The sequence below is a fragment of the Bos indicus x Bos taurus genome, chromosome 15, assembly GCF_003369695.1.
Source record: "Bos indicus x Bos taurus breed Angus x Brahman F1 hybrid chromosome 15, Bos_hybrid_MaternalHap_v2.0, whole genome shotgun sequence".
NCBI classification, from domain to species: domain Eukaryota; kingdom Metazoa; phylum Chordata; class Mammalia; order Artiodactyla; family Bovidae; genus Bos; species Bos indicus x Bos taurus.
In genome coordinates this window covers 27295967-27314297 of record NC_040090.1, presented here as the reverse complement: position 1 = coordinate 27314297, position 18331 = coordinate 27295967, and the positions used below count along the sequence as shown (strand labels likewise).

General features: G+C 36.9%; 1 protein-coding gene and 1 pseudogene across 1 annotated transcript in view; both read right to left on the bottom strand.

Annotated features, from left to right (window-relative positions):
- Positions 1–18331, bottom strand: part of GDPD4 (glycerophosphodiester phosphodiesterase domain containing 4) — a 97323-nt gene that overhangs the window by 45105 nt on the left and 33887 nt on the right. Inside the window, exon 10 of the mRNA XM_027561966.1 lies at positions 10694–10850. Coding sequence (XP_027417767.1) covers positions 10694–10850 — 157 coding nt within the window. The remainder of the gene's footprint in view (positions 1–10693; positions 10851–18331) is intronic.
- On the bottom strand, positions 1371–1952 carry LOC113904716 (annotated as a pseudogene).

Here is an 18331-nt window from a genome sequence, read left to right as displayed (position 1 = left end):
TGACCTTGTATTCTGTGTTCAAACTAAACTCAGTCCTTGGATGTTGCTGTAGATTTCTAGGGATTTTATATGATCAGTTCAGTTCAGTCAGTCAGTCGCTCAGTCGTGTCTGACTCTTTGCAACCCCATGAATCGCAGCACGCCAGGCCTCCCTGTCCATCACCAACTCCCGGAGTTCACTCAAACTCACGTCCATCGAGTTGGTGATGCCATCCAGCCATCTCATCCTCTGACGTCCCCTTTTCCTCCTGCCCCCAATCCCTCCCAGCATCAGGTCCTCTGCAAATAGAAATAGTTTTATTTCTTCCTTTCCAACACTTATACCTGTTTCCTCCCTATTGTACTGGTGCGGGCTCAATATAATGTTGACTTGAGTGGTAAGACATACTTTCTTTTTCCAGGTCTTATGGAAAATGAATTAATTCAGTCTTTCACCATTAGTATAATGACAGCTATAAGTATACCAGAGATTACCTCTATCAAATTAAGAAAGTCTCTAGTTTTTAGTTTACAAAGAGTTTTTTTAAATGAAAAACAGAACTGAATTATATCAAGTGATCTGCATGTATTGAAATTATATGACTTTCTTCATGTATGTTAACATGATAAGAATCATTTTTAAACTGTAAGCACCAACTGTGTGTTCTCATGATAAAACTCCTTTGATTAAGATATGCTCTTTTTACACGTTGTTGGATTTTGTTGAGGTTATTTCAATCTATATTCATGAGGGATATCAGTCCTGAGGTTCGTGAAAATGCCTTTGTTTTTTATCAGAGAAATACTGGGCTGATCAAATTACACTAGGAATTATGCTCGCTTGTTGGATTTTCTAGAAGATTATTTGTGGAATCAGTATAATTTTTTTCTTGTACAACAACCATAGAATTCACCAGTGAGCACACCTGCATCTGGAATTTTCTGTTGAAAGTTTTTACCCTACAATGTCAGTTTCTTTATGTATTTCTTATTGAGTTTTTCAAAAGAAAAAATTTATATTTCAAGGCAGGACAGGCAATTTTAAGGATAAAATGCTCTTTCTCTGTCCTTTGGCCCTCCTTCCCCCCACCCCACCCCTTCAATGTGCAATGTGCTTCTGCCTTGAACATCAACAAGATCTCAAAGATGGGAATGACTGCTTTACTGGAAATATTGATTTTTACTTTTTTTCTGATGCTACTAATGTGATGTCTTAAAAGATTAGCATTCTTTTTCAACTCTGCAAGGGTTCATGATGACTTTCTGCTCACTTTATATGTGCTTATCTGGTCTATTTATCTTTGGTGAATGTTATGTAAAATGTCAGCATGTCATTTTTTTTTTTTTGAAAAGCACTTGTTAACATTTAATTAATTCCCCAGCATGTGCCTTTAAGCCACCAGGAAACAAGCCCCATCTACATGCTTAATCTTCTCAGCTCTTCTGCTGAAGAATTTGGCTTTCATGATGACAGGCTGCTCTGGGAGCTTTCCCTTCCCCAGAACTTTGTAGTAAATAGATCACACCATATGAGTAATAAGAGCAGCACCAGTCTTGTTCTTGGCAGCATTTACTTGGGTCTGCTCACTGACTCGGAGAAGGCAATGGCACCCCACTCCAGTGTTCTTGCCTGGAGAATCCCAGGGATGGCAGAGCCTGGGGGGGCTGCCGTCAATGGGGTCACACAGAGTTGGACACGACTGAAGTGACTTAGCAGCAGCAGCTCACTGACTAAGGTCCACAGTTTATCAAGGTCGATAGTTGGGCAGAAACTCTGGTTCCTCTCTTAGTGGTAATGCCTCATACCAACTTTCCCAGAGTACCCTGGGTGACAGCTGTCCAAGTTGACCCTGTGGTGATGCACGCTACCCGCATTGCCTGGCCTCCTAGGTGTTTTCGGTGTTTGCCCATGTGGCTGTGGTTGTGGCTCATGTGGTCCCTAAGTTCTGGGTCTTCCTTAGTCTGGATGGCATGTTGTCGGCCTAGACGAGAGAGGTCAGCATGTCACTGTGATGTATGATCTTTTGTCTTGAAAACCTATATGACTATGCCTTGAATGTCAACTACTAGAACAGTTCTCAGAGCTTTTGAGAGTCTGTCTCCTGGTTATAATCTTCAGTTTGGCTCAAATTCTCTTTTTAAAAATTTGATTGTTAATTGAATTTTCATGATACAAAGAATTGTTCCATTTCATCTAAATTGGCAGATTTATGCACATGGACTTAAATACTACAACCATGTCTAATTTTACAACTGGATTAACAACTGGTTCTGAAAGCTCTGAAATCTATTTAGTTCTTATGAGCCAATATGAGCCAGCTCCACTATTCACTTTCATTATTACCTTTGTTAATGACTGGAGGGTCTGAATTGATGAACATTCTTTCATTCCTAATGTTTGAAATTTGTGGATTTTCTTTTTGTCTTGGTCAATTGACTAGATGTTGATCTCTAAAGAATAAACTTTTGTTTCATTGATGTTTTCTATTTCTCTGTTTCCATTTCACTGATTTGTGCTTTTTATTTTTTTTTCTCTTCTGTTTACCTCAAGTTAAATTTGCTCTTTTTCTAGCTTATTAAAGAGGAAGCTTACATTTTTGATTTGTAACAAAATCAAATGTTTCTTTCCTAACATAAGCAGATAATCCCAGGAGTTTTTCTCCAGTCACTGCCATAGTTGCATTCCACCAATTTTTTAAAAAATTTATGCATTTTTCATTGTGCTGAGTTTTCATTACTGTGTGTGGGCTTTCTCTAGCTACACAATTGGGGGCTACCCTTCTTTGCAGTGTGCAAGCTTCTTACTGCGGTGGCTTCTCATTGTTGAGTATGTGCTCTAGGGGCATGGGCTCAGCAGTTGCGGTACATGTACTTAGTTGCTCTGTGGCATGTGGGATCTCCTCGGACCCACAAAAGGATCAAACCTTTGTCCCCTGCATTGGCCACAGGATCACCAGGGAAGCTCTGCTCATTTTTTTTTTTTTAAATTCAATCCCAAAGAAAGGCAATGCCAAAGAATGCTCAAACTACTGCACAATTGCACTCATCTCACATGCTAGTAAAGTAATGCTCAAAATTCTCCAAGCCAGGCTTCAGCAATATGTGAACTGTGAACTTCCTGATGTTCAAGCTGGTTTTAGAAAAGGCAGAGGAACCAGAGATCAAATTGCCAACATCCACTGGATCATCGAAAAAGCAAGAGAATTCCAGAAAAACATCTATTTCTGCTTTATTGACTATGCCAAAGCCTTTGACTGTGTGGATCACAATAAACTGTGGAAAATTCTGAAAGAGATGGGAATACCAGACCACCTGACCTGCCTCTTGAGAAATCTGTATGCAGGTCAGGAAGCAACAGTTAGAACTGGACATGGAACAACAGACTGGTTCCACATAGAAAAAGGAGTACGTCAAGGCCGTATATTGTCACCCTGCTTATTTAACTTATATGCAGAGTACATCATGAGAAACGCTGGACTGGAAGAAGCACAAGCTGGAATCAAGATTGCTGGGAGAAATATCAATAACCTCAGATATGCAGATGACACCACCCTTATGGCAGAAAGTGAAGAGGAACTCAAAAACCTCTTGATGAAAGTGAAAGTGGAGAGTGAAAAAGTTAACTTAAAGCTCAACATTCAGAACGAAGATCATGGCATCCAGTCCCATCACTTCATGGGAAATAGATGGAGAAACAGTGGAAACAGTGTCAGACTTTATTTTTGGGGGCTCCAAAATCACTGCAGATGGTGACTGCAGCCATGAAATTAAAAGACGCTTACTCCTTGGAAGGAAAGTTATGACCAACCTAGATAGCATATTCAAAAGCAGATACATTACTTTGCCAACAAAGATCTGTCTAGTCAAGGCTATGGTTTTTCCTGTGGTCATGTATGGATGTGAGAATTGGACTGTGAAGAAGGCTGAGCGCTGAAGAATTGATGCTTCTGAAGTGTGGTGTTAGAGAAGACTCTTGAGAGTCCCTTGGACTGCAAGGAGATCCAGCCAGTCCATTCTGAAGGAGATCAGCCCTGGGATTTCTTTGGAAGGAATGATGCTAAAGCTGAAACTCCAGTACTTTGGCCACCTCATGCAAAGAGTTGACTCATTAGAAAAGACTCTGATGCTGGGAGGGATTGGGGGCAGGAGGAGAAGGGGACGACAGAGGATGAGATGGCTGGATGGCATCACTGACTCGACAGATGTGAGTCTGGGTGAACTCCGGGAGTTGGTGATGGACAGGGAGGCCTGGCGTGCTGCAATTCATGGGGTGGCAAAGAGTTGGACACGACTGAGTGACTGAACTGAACTGAACTGAAAACATATGCAATTTTCTCTGAGATTTCTCCCCTTTTTTCTATGGGTTATTTAGAGGTGTGGGTTTTTTTTTTTTTTTGGTTTGTTTGTTTTAGCTTTTGGGAAGTTTTCAATTCTAAAAAAAAACCAAATCCAAATTCTGGAATTTAAGAACTCAACAGATATGATGAAGAATGCATGAGACAGCATTTGAAATACAGAAATGGAAGATAGAATAAATGAGCTGGAAGAAAGAAATCTACCAATGCTTCAGGTGGAAAAGGAGAGAGAGCTAATATTTCTAAAATAGTTAAGAAACACTACACGCAGTATCAGATTCATTAAGAAAGCCAAAATACAGATAATGGGTATACTAGAATAAGAGAAGGGAAAAGGTGGCAGAGCACTTATGTAAAGAAGTAATGGCTGGGAACTTCCTAAATCTGGCCATACAATTCCATAAAGCTCAGAGATCACCTTATCTCAATGCAAAATGACCTTCTCCAAGACACATTATAAGGGAGGTGTCAGGGTCCATGGTAAAAAAAAGAAACTAGGGGGAAAAGTTCAGTATTGCCCAAAGGAATCCCCATTAGATTACCAGGAAAACTCTGTAGGCCAGAAAAGAGTGGAGTGACATATTGAAAGCACTGAAAGATAAAAACTGTTTGTCCAGAATACTCTATCCAACAAAGTTATTCTTTAGATAGGAGAAATTCAGGTTCTCCCAGACAAACAAAGATTAAGGAGTTCCTCAGCACTAGATCTGCCTCACAAGAAATATTGACATGAGTTCTTCCAAGGAAAAGATAAAAATATACATAGCTCTCAGTAATGTAGAAAACTGTAACTCTAGTTTAGAACAAAGTGTTAAACATTAAACGATCATATAAAGGTTAAAGGAAGGAGCTTCATAAATAACTATAGCTACTACAATGTGGCAACAAACTCATAGAATAAAGAGAGATAATTTCTACAGAGAAAATATAAAAAGAGAGGACAGCAAATTAAGAAAAATTGCTATCAACAGGAAAAAAACTATTTAATCTATGAGAAAGATGTCCTATGCAAACCCCATGATACTCAGAAAACAAAAATCTAGAACACAGATAGTAAACATAAAGAGGAAAACTCAGCAAACAATCACGGAAAATCACTGATTTACAAAGTAAGACAGAAACACAAGAAAAAAGAAACAATGGAGATACGGAACAACCAGAAAACAAAAGATAAATTTGCAGTGGTAAGTTCTTATATATCAACAATCATCTTAAATGTAAATGGATTGAACTCACCAATCAGAAGGCACAGAGTGGTGGGATGGATTAAAAAATAAGACTGAACTGTATGGTGTCTTCAGGACACTTGTTTCAGTTCTAAAGATACACACAGACTCAAAATGAAGGGACTGAAGATGATACTCCATGCAAATGATAATCAAGAGAAAGCAAGTGTAGTTATACTTATGCCCAACAAAATAAACTTTAGGGCAAAATGGTAACAAGGGACAAAGAAAGTCACGATGTAATGATAAAAGGGTTAAAACATCAACAATACATAACATCATAAATATTGGGTTGGCCAAAAGGTTCATTCATTTTTTCCCATAAGACGGTTCTAGAAGCACTTAGCTGTCTAACTTCATTTGAAACAATTTTATTAGATTCTATTGTGACAACTGTTGTTCAGTTCAGTTCAGTCACTCAGTTGTGTCTGACTTTTTGTGATCCCATGGACTGTAGCATGCCAGGCTTCTCTGTCCATTACAACTCCCAGAGCTTACTCAAACTCATGTCCATTGAGCTGGTTACACCATCCAACCATCTCATCCTCTGTTGTCTCCTTCTCCTCCCACCTTCAATCTTTTCCAGCATCAGGGTCTTTTCAAATGAGAAAAATTGTTAGACTATTTAAAAACTTTTAAAAAACTTATCAAAATTGGAGAATTTTTGTTCTCCAATTTGCTATTTTATTTCATCTTTAATGCTTCATAATGATATTTTTTATGTTGATTTATGCTGTATAGCAACATGGGTCAGTCAAAGGTATACATAGGTCCCTTCCCTCTTGAACTTCCCTTCCACTCTCACCCCATTCTATCCCTCTAGGTTATTACAGAGCACTGAATCTGAGCTCCCTGAATCATACAGCAATTGTGTATTTTTAATACAGAAGATGGAATAAAAAAGCAAAATTTTCAGCATATTATGCTTAATTATTTCAAGAAAGGCAAAACACAACTGAAATACAAAAAAAGATTTGTGCAGTGTATGGAGACGGTGCTGTGACTGATGGAACATGTCAAAAGTAGTTTGTGAAGTTCAGTGCTGGAGATTTCTAAACAGACTGGAGACCAGTTGAAATTGATAGTGACCAAATCGAGACATTAATTGAGAACAATCAAAGTTATAATACAAGGGAGATAGTTGACATACTCAAAATAACCAAATCAGGTGTTAAAGATCATTTGTACTAGCTTGGTTATGTTTATTGCTTTGATGTTTGGGTTCCACGTAAGTTAAGTGAAAAAGGACTTGAAAGTATTTCTGCATGCGATTCTCTACTTAAACATAATGAAAACATTTCATTTTTAAAACAAATTGTGATTGGTGATGAAAAGTGGATATTGTACAATAGTGTGGAACAGAAGTGATTGTGGGGCAAGCAAAATGAACCACCACCAACCACACCTGGTCCTCATCCACAGAAGGTGATGATGTGTATATGGTGGGATTGGAAGGGAGTCCTCTATTATGAGCTCATTCAGGAAGACCAAACGACTAATTCCAACAAGTATTGCTCTCAGACCAACTGAAAGCAGCATTCAATGAAAAGTATCCAGAATTAGTCAGCAGAAAATAATCTTCCATCAGGGTAATGCAAGCCTGCATGTTTCTCTGATGATCGGGCAAAAACTGTTACGGTTTGGTTGGAAAGTTCTGATTCAACTGCCATATTCATCAGACATTGCATCTTTGGATTTCTGTTGATTTTGGTCTTTACAAAATTCTCTTAGTGGAAAAAATTTCAGTTTCCCGAAAGATTGTACAAGGCACCTGGAATAGTTTTTTGCTCACAAAGATAAAATGTTTTGAAGAGAGAATTATGAAGTTGCCAGAAAAATGGCAGAAGGTGGTGGAACAAAATGGTGAATACGTTGTTTAATAAACTCCTTGGTGAAAATGAAAAAACGTCTTTCATTTTTACTTAACAGCTTAAGGAGCTGTTTGGCCAACCCAATATTTAATAACTTGTTCTCACCACTCCTCTGAATTTAGGTACAAATTCTCTTTACTGAGTCACTGTGTTTCAGGGCAATGCAGTTATTTGCATAAACTGAATAAAAATATGTGCCCCTTTACACTGGGATATAACTGGAAAAACTGATTGTGTTGTAAAGGTCATATCTGAAGGATCATATCTGAGAATAAATGTCATTTACTCGAATATGACAAGTCACCAGGCCCAACTAAGGACACATATATGATCAGTATTTGGAACCAATGCCTATGAACCTTCCTAGGCAAACTATCTGGTGTCCCCTGTTGTACACGGGGGCTTCCCTGGTGGCTCAGCTGGTAAAGAATCTGCCTGCAATGCAGGAGACCTGTATTCGATCCCTGGGTTGGGAAGATCCTGTGGAGAAGGGAAAGGCTACTCACTTCAGTATTCTGGCCTGGAGAATTCCATGGACTGTATAGTCCATGGGGTTGCAAAGAGTCAGGCATGACTCTTGTACACTGTGTCAAGACGTTGTACATTGTTTCAGCATTACAGGTAAGAAAGATCAATGACTAGCAGGAAAAGGAAAGAGAAATTTGCACATATTTGTAGCTATAGATGTGAAACCTGGTTCAAGTGAACTTCTAACTTTTAAAGTAGTAGTGAGAAAAAGAGCTCTGGAATGACAGGGACTATTAAAAGTGAAATTCTAGACTCCTTATATATTCTCTAGTCAGAACCTCATTTAATAGCCTTAGTAGTTGTACAACACAATCTGACTCTAGATTTGCTGATTATACAACAAGGAACCTTATGTGTAGTAATCAACCATTTTAACTGCACTGATGTAAATCAATAAAGACAAATAACACAAATCACAATGAGAACAGCCTCTAAATAGTCCATAGAGTTTATTCATGATCACAAGAGGGGAATTAATTATTTAAAACTCAGAAACAAGGCTTGTTGAACCCTCCAGTATTATGGTAGCACATTTTTTTTCTTACCAGGCACACCTAAATGTCATCTCTCAAGGGAATGTATCTTTCTTTGAATTATTTATTATTAATTAGGGACAGACTATGTAAAGTTAGATGTTGACTTCTAGAAAACTGATAAAAGAGGAAAAGATTTTTGTGTGGTAGAGATGCAAATGAGTTTTGATAGAGAAGAGAACTCTAAAAGTAAACTTTATTGTCACAAAGTATATTAACCAAAACAATACACTAGATTTGTATCCAACTTAGCAATGCAATTTTAGTATTTCTTTGTTGCACTGAGTATTTGCATGTTGGTTTCTCACTTTTCTTTTGAGTGGGGTTTGTCATCCTGCTTGTTCCCACATGAATATGCTAAATAAAAATTGTACTCTGCTTACTGTCTATATGCATGAGAATTACATCTCTGTAATTTTGAGATTTATACTTTCACAAAAGGATATAAAAATGTTCCACACAAAGGGGTTTTACTGGATAAACAGGAACTCAGCTTAAGCTTCCAGAGACAACTCCCAGAATTTTTGTATCTATTCTTATTTCATTACTGATCAGATTAACTACTTAATTTTCACACTTAATCTCAAGAAAAACAAATGTACTAACAAATAATCATCAACTCACCACCATATCAATCCATAATTATACCTATCCAAATGAAGAGAAACCCAGAGTACTTTTCACAAAGAAAACCAATTTTTCTTCAGAAAATTATCCAAACATTCAAATATTTAAAATTATGTGCTATCACCACATTGACCACCAGTAAACATACAGTATGCAAGTAAAGAAAACACAAACAAACCTAAAAATAAAGCTGCTTAGATAACCATATTTGAACCTGAGGCTTCAGGATACTCCTCAGTAGCTAAAGCAATAGCAAAACAAAGCATTTCAAACATATCATCTAAATATGCTAAGAAAAAACTGTTAATCCTAAAAGAAGCCACCAAAATTTACTACAATAACATATCTAATCACACCACTTACCATGGAGACTTTTACCAGCCATATGTTACACAACAGATACAATAACAGCCTATTCATCTGGAACACACATTAGGCAAAACATCACCTATGACTAACTAAACCAGTAAATGTATTTTAATAAAGCATCTCTAGTTTCTATGCGTCTATTTATTCATGTATGATGAGACATGTACAGAGCTTACATATAGACACTTGGGCTATCAGATTGATCCCACTACCTTCATATATGGAAATAGTGCTTATAGGTTATGTACTCATATGGTAATAAGTATTCTGAGGTGATACAGTCATTACAAATCAATCTTTAGCTATTCCTAGTATTAACACTAGTTAACAGAATACATTTGAAGTGGATAAATTTACCCTCACATAGCTCTTTACTTCTCACTATTTTAACATGAAAAAAGATTAAATGGATCCTCTAGATTAACATTAGAGATAAATAAAATTCCATTCCACCTAGTACATAATCAAAAGTATTTGAAAATTGTTTTCCTAATTACACAATTAACTGATAAGAGAGCTATTACTACAGCTGCCCCCAACTATCTTAGCTCTGCTGCCACAGGTGCTAGCAATATGAATGCTTGCTGTATGCCTGCTCAGATATTTGTTGTCAAAATCAAAGACTCAAAATGAGTACATCTGATTGATAAAACCGAATTCATGTAGATTCCCTCTGGACATATGATAACCTAGAAAATGTAAGTTTGGTTTTAACTTTCTTGAGAAGGCAGGCTTGACTTTTATCACATGCAAATTTGACCTTTTGTTTTACCTATTTAAAATATTTAGGATAATTCTAAACTCTCGAACTTGTTATTTAAGCAATGCTATAGTCTCCTCATAACATATTTTCCTGATTATTCTATCTGTTTCTCCCATCTCCTCCCTATCTCTCCTTCCCTTCTTTCTTACACATTCATACACACACACAGACAGACAGAAATATATCTCCTCTTGCTCCAGTATACTATAATCTCTGAAACAAACCACCATCAATTCATCAATGCCTATGGTTCCTCTTAGTAATGATCTTATTTTAGTTCAAATGATATCTTTGCATGAAATGTTCTCCAACTCTCTCAAGTAGACTCATTCACACTTGCATCAAAATTACACTGTACACAGTGTACTTATCTCCAGGAGCAGCATATGACCATACAAGAGGGAGTAAATGCAGATTTTTTGACCTGGGGAATGTGTCTTACCCATGAATCTGCAAACCATTTGCCTGCATTCAGAGTTGACAGGAAATCCCAATAAAAAAAGCTACTCTGTTCATCGGAGGCATTTGGCATGACTTCCAAGATATTGGTTGTTCTTCTCAGGTCATAATCATGCATGAGGAAAGGCACCTCATCCAGGCTATATGCAAAGGGGAAAAGTAAGAGAAAGGGTCAGTAAATTGAATTCAGTCCTCTTGGTAGACAGGGTTCTCAGAAAGTCCACCAAGGTCACAAGTCTTACTCCTACCCAATCTCAGCAAGTTCAGTTTAGTTCAGTTGCTCAGTCGTGTAGGACTCTGCGACACCATGAATCGCAGCATGCCAGGCCTCCCTGTCCATCACCGACTCCTGGAGTTTACTCAAACTCATGTCCATTGAGTCGGTGATGCCATCCAGCCATCTCATCTTCCGTCATCCCCCTCTCCTCCTGCCCCCAATCCCTCCCAGCATCAGGGTCTCTTTAAATGAGTCAACTCTTTGCATGAGGTGGCCAAAGTATTGGAGTTTCAGCTTTAGCATTAGTCCTTCCAATGAACACCCAGGACTGATCTCCTTTAGAATGGACTGGTTGGGTCTCCTTGCAGTCCAAGATACAAGCAATTCATAGTTGATGTCAATATTTTAATGCCCTAGGGATCGGCATTTTCTGGTGTGTAATAATAATGTTTATGATGAAAGAATAACTTCTCTATCCATGAACTTTTTAGAATGGAGAGGAAGATAGGTAGAGTAGTGACTTTAGAGTAAAGTGAATGGGGTGAGGATGGGGCGATGCTCTGTGGTCTTCAGAGTCATGGAAAGTAGGCACCCAGACAATCTCCCTATGTTTCTCTGACCCATTTTCCAGCCAGGCACCTGCCATGAGTGAGTACTTCTTGTCCTAGACACTTCACATCAGGTCGTATCATTAGAAAAGATCCTAATTTTGTTTTCTGAAGTTTTCCTTGAAGAATCTCTACTTTTATGAGACTCTCTGTTATTTTCTCATTAAAATACCTAAGAAGAGAACTTTGTAATGGCTATCAGAGAGTAATAGGGTTGAAACTTAGCATCCTTCCCATAAACAATTTACAACTGGACAAAATACGGAAATAACTTTTTCAGTCAATGGACAACAATAAGCACAGCATGATGGTTTTGGAGAAAAGGTAAACAAATAAACAGCCTCTACCATTCTACAGGCTTTCTTCTTGCAAGTGAATACTGGACTGTGGTACTAAGAAAAACCTAAAAGTGACCCAGAAATTGTGCTGAAATGAGAAAAAAACTAGATGAAGGAGAGGTCAAGACAGCTAGACTTTGTGGATAAGAGTTCCACAGGAGATTGAGCTATGCTGAAAAGAAGACTGTTAGGGAAATATGTAAAGATTTTCCTTCAATATATGAATAAATATCAAAGGATACCCTTGTGGAGTAAAATTCTTTGAAGCCTGCTAAGAGCAACTTTGAGAAAAATTACCAGAAAATTCTAAGACAGTTTGGACAGCTTCTACTGGGTGTGTGAATGATTCAAGTTCCATCCAGTGAGAGTGCACAGATCTCAATAATAACTCAGGCATTCTCTAGAGACTACAGAGAGCTATACTTCTGAAATGGGGATAATTTAAAACTAGAATGACTTTAGAACTTCCACAAAAAGACTTTAAAGCATGTCAATGTATGGCAAAACCACTACAATATTGTAAAGTAATTAGCCTCCGATTAAAATAAATAAATTTATATTAAAAAAAGCAAGCCTCCAAAGAATCTTCAATCAACTGCATGCTACAAAAAGTCTAAAATTCTTTCAAGGAGAAGAAAATTTACTACCCAGCATGGTAAAATCACAAAGTCCAACATGTAAACAAAATTTATATGACAGGCAAGGAAGGAGAAAAATGTACCTATAGCCAGGAGAAATTACCCAATAATGGCAAACTTGGAAAGGAAAGAGATGGTAAAATTAATAAATAAGGATGTTAAATGATACAAAATATACATATAAGTGATGTATAAAACAGATGTAAAGGAAAATATGAACATAATGGAGACATAATTGTAAAAATAAAAAATAAAGGGAAATTCCAGAGCTGAAATGAAAAAGTTTCATGGAAATGAAAATTCAATAACTGAATTTTGCTATTGAATAATAACTGAAATGAAAATTTCATTGGATGAAATTATTATCAGATTAGGTATTATAGATGATGTAAATATCACTGAATTTTCAGATGTAGGAATAGAATTTATCCAAAATATATATGTGTGATTGGAATCCTAAGAGAAGAGGAAAAACAGAAAAAAAAGTCTGAGGAAATGAAAGTTTTAAAAAAATCTCCAAAACTTTATAAAAATTATGCACCAATATATCCAAGAATATTAATGCATACAAAGAAAGATAAATATAAGAGTACACATACACATACCCACATTAAGAATTATTATAATACAATCTGTCAGGTTTTCAATTCTTCCAAAATTGTAAGACACAAAAAATAGGAACGTACAGCCCATTCAAAGGCAAAAAATAAATCAACAGAAACTGTCCCTGAAAAAGAGCTGATATAAGATACACTAAATACATTAAATATTAAAGATACTCAAAGAACTAAAGGAAGTTGTAGATAAAGTTAAAAAAGCTATATATGAATAAAATGGACATATTAATAAAGAGATTAAAAAATCCTAAAAAGAGAGCAGAAAGAAATTTTGGAGCTAAAATGAAGAAGTGAATAAAAAAATTGACTAGAGGGATTTAAAGGCAAATTAAACCAGGCAGAAGAAAGAATCAGTGACCTTGAAAATAGGACAATATGGGTTATTGAGTCTGAGGAAGAGAATAAAAAAAGATTGCAGAAAAGTGAAGAGTCTAATAAGGTAACCCAGACACCAAAGCTAGACAAGCACTACAAAAAAGGAAATTACAGATCAATATCCCTTAGGAACAGTGATCCAAAACTCCTCAACAAAATACAAGCAAATAGAATTTAGTAGTATAATAGTAGGAATATAGACCATGACCAAGTGGAATTTATTCTGACACGCAAGGATAGTTCAACATATCAAAATCCATCAACATCATATACCACATTGATAGAAAAAAGGGGAAAAAATGAACATCCCAATTGATGCAGAAAAAGCATATGACAAAATTCTACACCCTTTAATGATAAAAACACTAAACAGACTAGAAATAGAAGGAAACTACTCCTGGGACTTCACTGGTGGTCTGGTGGCTGGGACTCTGTGTTCTCAATGCAGGGGGCTGGATTTTGATCCTGGGTTCAGGAGCTAGATCCTGCATGCTGTGATTGGGAGTTCATATGCTGCAACAAAGTATCTGGGACATGGTAACTGGGGATACTGCATGCTGCAATGAAGATCAAAGATATTGCATGCCACAATTAAGACCTGGTTCAGTTCAGTTCAGTTCAGTTGCTCAGTCGTGTTGGACTCTTTGTGACCCCATGAACCGCAGCATGCCAGGTCTCCCTGTCCATCACCAACTCCCGGAGTTCACTCAAACTCACGTCCATCGAGTTGGTGATGCCATCCAGCTATCTCATCCTCTGTCGTCCCCTTCTCCTCCTGCCCTCAATCTTTCCCAGCATCAGGGTCTTTTCAAATGAGTCAGCTCTTCACATCAGGTGGCCAAAGTACTGGAGTTTCAGCTTCAACATCAGTCCTACCAAAGAACACCCAGGACTGATCTTTAGGATGGATTGGTTGGATCTCCTTGCAGTCCAAGGGACTCTCAAGAGTCTTCTCCAACACCACAGTTCAAAAGCATCAATTCTTTGGTGCTCAGCTTTCTTTATAGTCCAACTTTCACATATGTACATGACTACTGGAAAAACCATAGCCTTGACTAGATGGACCTTTGTTGGCAAAATAATGTCTCTGCTTTTTAATATGCTGTCTAGGTTGGTCATAACTTTCCTTCCAAGGAGTAAGCGTCTTTTAATTTTATGGCTGCAATCACCATCTGTAGTGATTTTGGAGCCAGAAAAATAAAGTCAGCCACTGTTTCCACTGTTTCCCATCTATTTGCCATGAAGTGATGGGACCAGATGTCATGATCTTAGTTTTCTGAATGTTGAACTTTAAGCCAACTTTTTCACTCTCCTCTTTCACTTTCATCAAGAGGCTCTTTAGTTCCTCTTCACTTTCTGCCATAAGGGTGGTGTCATCTGCATATCTGAGGTGACTGATATTTCTCCCGGCAATCTTGATTCCAGCTTGTGCTTCCTCCAGCCCAGTGTTTCTCACGATGTACTCTGCATATAAGTTAAATAAGCAGGGTGACAATATACAGCCTTGACGTACTCCTTTCCCTACTGGAACCAGTCTGTTGTTCCGTGTCCAGTTTGAACTGTTCCTTCCTGACCCGCATATAGGTTTCTCAAGAGGCATGTCAGGTGGTCTGGTACTCCCTCTTTCAGATACAGCCAAGTAAATAAATATTTTTAAAAAGAAAAAAAATAGAAGGAAACTACCCCAATATAAAGACATATATGAAAAATCCAGAGTGAACACTGTATTCAGTGGTAAAAGACTGAAAACTTTTCCTCTAAGATTAGGACTAGGCAAGGATGTCTGCTTTGAGGACCCCTGTTCATAATAGTTCTGGAAATTCTAGCCATAGGAATTAGGCAACTTAGGGAAATAAAATGCATACAGATTGAGAAGGAATAAATAAAATTACTTCTGTTTTTAGATGATATGATCTTATGTACAGAAAATTCTAAGATTACACATATACAAAAGAAAACCAATGAATGAATTCAGTGAAGCAGCAGGATACAAAGTCAACACACAAAAGTCAGTTGCATTTCTACATTTGAACAATCAGAAAAGGAAATTTGAACAATCAGAACAAGGATTTGAACAATCAGAAAAGGAAATTAGAAAAGCAACTGCATTAGCATCCATTTAGTAAAAGAATAAAGTACATAAGAATTAAACAAGGAGGTGAAAGATGTATATAGTGAAGTCTAGAAAACATTATTGAAATTAAGGTTAGAAGACATGTATAAATGGAGATAAGCCCATGTTTATAGACTGGAAGACTTCACATTGTTATGATGTCAATACTATCCAAAGCAATCTTACAGATTCAGTGCAATCTATTGACAAAATCTCAATAACATTTCTTTTAAGAAATAGAAAAATTCAACCTAAAATTCATAAGGAATCACAAGGAATCCCCAACAGCCAGAAGAATCTTAAAAAAGAAGAACAAAAGTAGAGGACTCACACTTCCTGATTTTAAAAAGTAGTATGAAGCAACAGTAATTAAAATAGTGTGGTACTGGCATAAAGACAAATTAATAAAGAGGCCGGAAACAAAGCCTCACACATATGGTCAAATGATTTTTGACAAGAGTGCTAAGGCCATTCAACAGGGAAAAGACATCTTTTCCGAAATTGTTCTGGGAAAACTGGACATTCACATGAAAAGAATGAAACTGGGCCTTTACTTAATACCATATACAAAAACTTAGATGAAAATATAGGGGAAAATCATGACATTGGATTTGGCAATGATTTTTTTTTCTATGATGACAAAGGTAGAGGCAAAAACAAACAAAAATCAGACAAATTGGCTTCATGAAAATCAAGAATTTATACATCGAGATATACTACTTACAACCTAAAAAGGCAACCAATAAACTACAAGAAAATATTTGCAAATAATATTTGTGGTAAGGGATTAATGTCCAGAATATAAAGAGAACTCCTAAATCTCAGCAACAAAAAAAAAAACAAACAACCTGATTCAAAAATGGGCAGAGGACTTGACTACAAATCTGTCTAAAGAAGATTTGACTGGCTAATAATTATATGAAAAGAAGCTCAACATTACCAATCACCGGGGAAATGCAAATCAAAATTATAATGAGATGCCACCTCACAAAGATTAAGATGGCTCCTATCAAAAAAGCAGAAAGCAAAAAGGTTTGTTTGTTATTGGTGAGAATGTGGAGAAACCGGAACACTTGTATACTGTTGGTGGGAACTCAAGGTGGTACAGCCACTTTGGAAAAGGGTAATGGCAATTCCTCAAAAAATTAACAACAGAATTACCATATGACCCAGCCATCTCACTTCTAGGTATACACTCAAAAGACTGAAAGCAGTATCTCAATGAGGTATGTATGTACCCATGTTTATGACTACATTATTCACTATAGCTAAAATTGGAAGCAACAAGTGTCCATCAACTGATGAATGGAGAAGCCAAATGTAGTATATACATACAGAGGAATATCATTCATCCTTTTTAGGATGAAAATCCTGCAATATGCTACAACGTGAATGAACTTTCAAGACGTTAAGCTAAGTGATATAAGCCAGTAACATACAAAAAGTACTGTATGATTCCACTTACATGAAGTAGTCAAAATCATAAAGGAAGAAAGCAGAATGGGATTGCCAGGGTCTGGGGCTGAGGAGGAGGAGGCATTGGGAAGTATCATTTAATGGGTACAGACTTTCAGTTTTACTAGATAAAAAGAGTTTTGGAGATAAACAGTTGAAGTTTAGGCAATATTATAAATAATATATGTTTTATTTATTTTTATTTAAGTTAAAAAATTTTAAAAACTAATTAATTTATTTTAATTGGAGGCTAATTACTCTACAATGTTGTAGTGGTTTTTGCCATACATTGACATGAATCAGCCATAGGTGTACATGTGTTCCCCATCCTGAACCCCCTTCCAACCTCCCTCTCCATCCCACCCCTCAGGGTCATCCCAGTGCACCAGCCCTGAGCACCCTGTCCTATGCATCAAACCTGGACTGGCGATCTGTTTCACATATGATAATATATATGTTTCAATGTTATTCTCTCAAATCATCCCACCCTAGCCTTCTCCCACAGAGTCCAAAAGACTGTTCTTTACATCTGTGTCTCTTTTGCTGTCTTGCATATAAGGTCATCGTTACCATCTTTCTAAATTCCAAATTAAACAACTGACAAAGAATTAATCTCAAAAATATATAAGCAGCTCCAGCAGCTCAATTCCAGATAAATAATATATGTTACAACTAAACCATACATTTAAAAATGGTTAAGACGATAGTGGGAGACTTTAATACCCCACTCACACCTATGGATACATCAACTAAACAGAAAATAACAAGGAAACACAAACTTTAAATGATACAATAGACCAGTTAGACTTAATTGTTATCTATAGGACATTTCACCCCAAAACAATCAATTTCACCTTTTTCTCAAGCGCACATGGAACCTTCTCCAGGATAGATCACATCCTGGGCCATAAATCTAGCCTTGATAAATTAAAAAAAAAAATTGAAATCATTCCAAGCATCTTTTCTGACCACAGTGCAGTAAGATTAGATCTCAATTACAGAAGAAAAACTATTAAAAATTCCAACATATGGAGGCTGAACAACACGCTGCTGAATAACCAACAAATCACAGAAGAAATCAAAATATGCATAGAAACTAATGAAAATGAAAACATAACAACTCAAAACCTGTGGGACACTTTAAAAGCAGTCCTAAGGGGAAAGTTCATAGCAACACAGGCATATCTAAAGAAACAAGAAAAAAGTCAAATAAATAACCTAACCCTACACCTAAAGCAACTAGAAAAGGAAGAAATGAAG